Here is a 4,151-nt window from a genome sequence, read left to right as displayed (position 1 = left end):
TATAGGGACTTTGGTACACCATTTACCTAAAATCCTACGAAAATATATATGGGAGCTATGTCTAAGTCTGAACCAATTTTCACGAAACTTAACACACATCACTCTAGGCTTCATTCAGTACGCTATGCCAAATTTTGTCCAAATCCAAAAACTCTGGTGCACCATTTACATAAAATCGGACGAAAATATATATGGGAGCTATATCGAAATCTGAACCGATTTTTTACGAATCTCAACACTCATCGTTCTAGACTTAATTCAGTACGCTATGCCAAATTCCGTCAAACAGAAGGATATATAGGACTTTGGTGCACAATTTACATAAACTCGGACGAAAATATATATGTGAGATATATATAAATGTGACCCGATTTTCTCGAAACTTAACACACATCATTCTAGGCTTAGTTCAGTACGATATGTAAAATTTCGTGCAAATAGAAAGATATATAGGGTCTTTGGTGCCTATATCGAAAGATATAGGCACCAAATATGAGCATATGCATAAAATCACTTTCTGAGTCGATTTACGCATGTCCGTCCGTCTGTAGTTTAAATTGTAAACAAGGTACAAGTCGCATTTATAATCCGAATTGGATGAAATTTTGCACAGCTCATTTATTTGGCCCAAGGACGAGCCCTATTGAAATTGGGAAAAATCGGTTCAGATTTAGATATAGCTCCCATATATATTTTCGTCCGATTGATTGTGAATGGTGCACCAAAGTCCCTATACATCTTTCGATTTGCACAAAATTTGGCACAGTGTACTGAATTAGTTCCAGAATAATGTGTGCCAAGTTTCGAGGAAATCGGTTCAGATTTAGATATAGTTCCCATATATAGTTTCGTCCGATTTAAGGTAAATGGTGCACCAAAGTCCCTATATATCTTTCGATTTGCAAAAAATTTTGCTCAGAGTACTGAATTAGTTCCAGAATGATGTGTGCCAAGTTTCGAGTAAATAGATTTAGATATAGCTCCCATATATATTTTCGCCCGATTTAAGGTAAATGATGCATAAAAGTCCCTGCATATCTTTCGATTTGCACGAAATTTGGCATAGAGTACTGAATTAGTTCCAGAATGATGTGTGCCAAGTTTCGTGAAAATCGGTTCAGATTGAGATATAGCTCCCATATATATTTTTGTCCGATTTAAGGTAAATAGGGAACCAAAGTTACTATATATCTTTGGTTTTGCACGGAATTTGGCATAGAGTACTGAATTAGTTCCAGAATGATGCGTGCTATGTTTCGTGAAAATCGGTTCAGAATTAGATATAGCTCCAATAAATATTTTCGACCGATTTAAGGTAAATGGTGTACTAGAGTCTCATATATCATTCTATTTACACGAGAATGATGTGTCCAGAATGATGTGTGTAAAGTTTCCTGGAAATCGGTAAAGATTTAAATATTGCCCCCATATATATTTTTGCCTGATTTAAGGTAATTGGTGTGCCAAAGTCCCTATATATATTATAGATATAGCTCCCATATATATTTTCGTTCGATTTTAGGTAAATGCTGCACCGAGTGGCACGCCACGTTATTGCGTTTTATTGAAAATGGTGCAAAGCATATACGGCTCCATATATATTTTAAACGGGTGTCTGATTGAGATTAAATTTTGAAGAGTACGCAAACCACTCTAAACTTGCCCGAATGAAATGAAATTTAGCATAGGTTCCAGAAAGGCATACAGATTACATATTCAAGTTCGTTCAATTTCATGTTAATGCTCTTTCGAGAAGGGGGAGTCTGTTAGGAGACATAGGCAGAAACCAAAGTGGTGAAGGGTATCATATAGTCGGTCAAGTCCGACTTTACTGCTTTCCTTACGGTTTTTTTTTCATAATAGCCGATGCATCTTGCTATTAAACATTGACCAATTGCTAAGAAGGCGCTCTTCTTTATTTTCTTTTCTTCGTCATATGGACAACATAAGTAAAATCCATTAACATTCTATTTGGAAATAAGAGATCTAACCCTTCCATGGCATGTTGTGATACCTACATTAAATATTATAGAGGTCTGTATAAAGCTCTTGCATGCAGATTCTTCTAGTAAACTAGTAAGTAGTAGATCCTATACATATCGGATGGCTGTTTTTTCATAGTCAATCACATGTCCTAATCAACGCTACAATGCTCTTTAGCAGTAGACGTCCGAACAAGTACATTCCTCAATTTTCGAACCATGTTTCTTTATGTAAATACATACGTGTATAGCCTTAATACAATTCGAATATTACATTGTATATGGCATATCTACATATTATGATATGAATTACTCAAAACTGATTTAATTTTTATTACCATTTAAACAATGAAATGGACTTTAATTAAATTACACAAAAAAAACGTAACAAAAAATATTACTTCAAATGTTGCGGATTTTTACTTCTTTATTAATTGCACAATTATGGCGATGGTAATAAAAATTAACTCAAGCACAAACACGCGATTTGTATTGTATTATTATTAGTATTTTTTCAATTTCAAAAATATGCAACAACGCAGGAAACAATGAGTAACCACTCAAATCGGTGCTGTGCAGCCAAAATGCAACAAAAGAAACCAAAAACCTAAAACGCAATAAAGTTCTAATTCTAAGCTATTATGAAATATTGATTGATTTAGAAGCTATAAATACTAAATAATAAATCGAATTCATTATCAGTTCGATTCTAAGTTCTTTGACTACTCTGTTCTTCTTCGGAAAATTTAGTTCGCAGTCGGAATTGTCAGAATTTTCTTCCTATAAAGCCTTTATTCTAAATTCGTGTGAAACAAAATGCATTGCTTTAGTGTGATCCTGGTCGCATCGGCCTTCGTTGGCTTAACTATGGCAGGATATTCGCATGGTGGTGGTGGTTCCAGTTATAGTACCGTCGTCAAACACGATATACCCATTTATTATCCACATGGAGATATTAAATACAGTTCAGGAGGACACTATGATTTGGGCTACAATGGCGGCTATGGCGGTTATTTAGATAAAGGTTATGGTTATGCTGGCCATCTGGGAAAATTGGATTACTACAAATATCCCAAATATCAATTTGATTACGGAGTTAAGGATCTGAAGACTGGTGACATTAAAAATCAATGGGAACATCGTGATGGTGGCTTGGTGAAAGGTAAGCTTCTATATCAATTAAAAAATAATAATAAACATGTATACATTTTTGATTACAGGTGGCTATTCTCTGAAAGAATCCGATGGTACCACCCGCGTTGTAGAATATCATGCCGATGACCATAATGGTTTCAATGCTGTTGTCAAGAAAATCGGTCACGCCGTTCATCCTGAAATTTATGGCAAGGGTCTTCAATATGGTGCCGGTTATGGTTATGCTGGTAATTCTCTGGATCAAGGATATTATCATGGTGGTTACGGTTATGGATTGGGTCATGGTCATGGACATGCCAGCAGTTATGTGAATGTGAAGCAATTGTAAATACTCTACTACGACGCTGATGATGACTCCTACGGACCTGACTGTGAATATTAATTATAAATGTAAATCATCCATATCCACCATAACCTCAACCAAGTTCCACCACCCCCCAAAAAAATAGACAACCAAAAAAATATATAAACACGCAACTGATAATGTGTAAATCTAGTTTGTTAAAATAGTTAAAGTTTTTAAAATTCTAAAAAAATACAAAAAAAAATAAATAATCCGTTATGGATATTAATGCAGAACAATGAGTGACTTTTGAACTTTGGTTGTAATATTCTCCTTGATAATACGATCGAAAAATTCTTACCTGAAACTTAAATTGGGCAAAAACGGGGCTTAGTCGAGAGGGACTATTTTCACCAATGTTAAATCTATAGTCACATATGTAAAACTATTACCTTTATTATTGAAAATACTTTAAATTTATCGGAATACATTATTGATAGAAGGTATTTATTGGGTAAAATTGTTCCTTCCTTCATATAATATGAGTAGGTAACTAAATTATAAAACAATGTTTTATTTTAATTGAGATAATTTGTACACATATTAAATTCGTATTTGTTTATTAGAAAATATAAAATAACTAACAAGTGCCCGCAACTTCGTTTACGTTTTTTAAAAGAGCGGTATTTCCTATTCTTACAAATATTACAATTTTAGTTTCAATAATGTCA

The 4,151-nt window shown here is 34.0% G+C and overlaps 1 protein-coding gene across 1 annotated transcript; it reads left to right on the top strand.

Annotated features, from left to right (window-relative positions):
- The first annotated feature begins 2,849 nt into the window (after nt 1-2,849).
- LOC133331026 (cuticle protein 19-like) lies at nt 2,850-3,465 on the top strand. Its single transcript, XM_061539425.1, has 2 exons — nt 2,850-3,144; nt 3,203-3,465. Exons 1-2 carry the CDS (start codon nt 2,850-2,852, stop codon nt 3,463-3,465), a joined length of 558 nt encoding a protein of 185 aa, XP_061395409.1.
- Nucleotides 3,466-4,151: the final 686 nt, after the last annotated feature.

The sequence above is a fragment of the Musca vetustissima genome, unplaced genomic scaffold (assembly GCF_032173495.1).
Source record: "Musca vetustissima isolate MV318-11 ecotype Yass unplaced genomic scaffold, APGP_CSIRO_Mvet_v1 utg83198, whole genome shotgun sequence".
Lineage (NCBI taxonomy): Eukaryota > Metazoa > Arthropoda > Insecta > Diptera > Muscidae > Musca > Musca vetustissima.
This window is presented reverse-complemented; position numbering and strand designations above follow the sequence as displayed.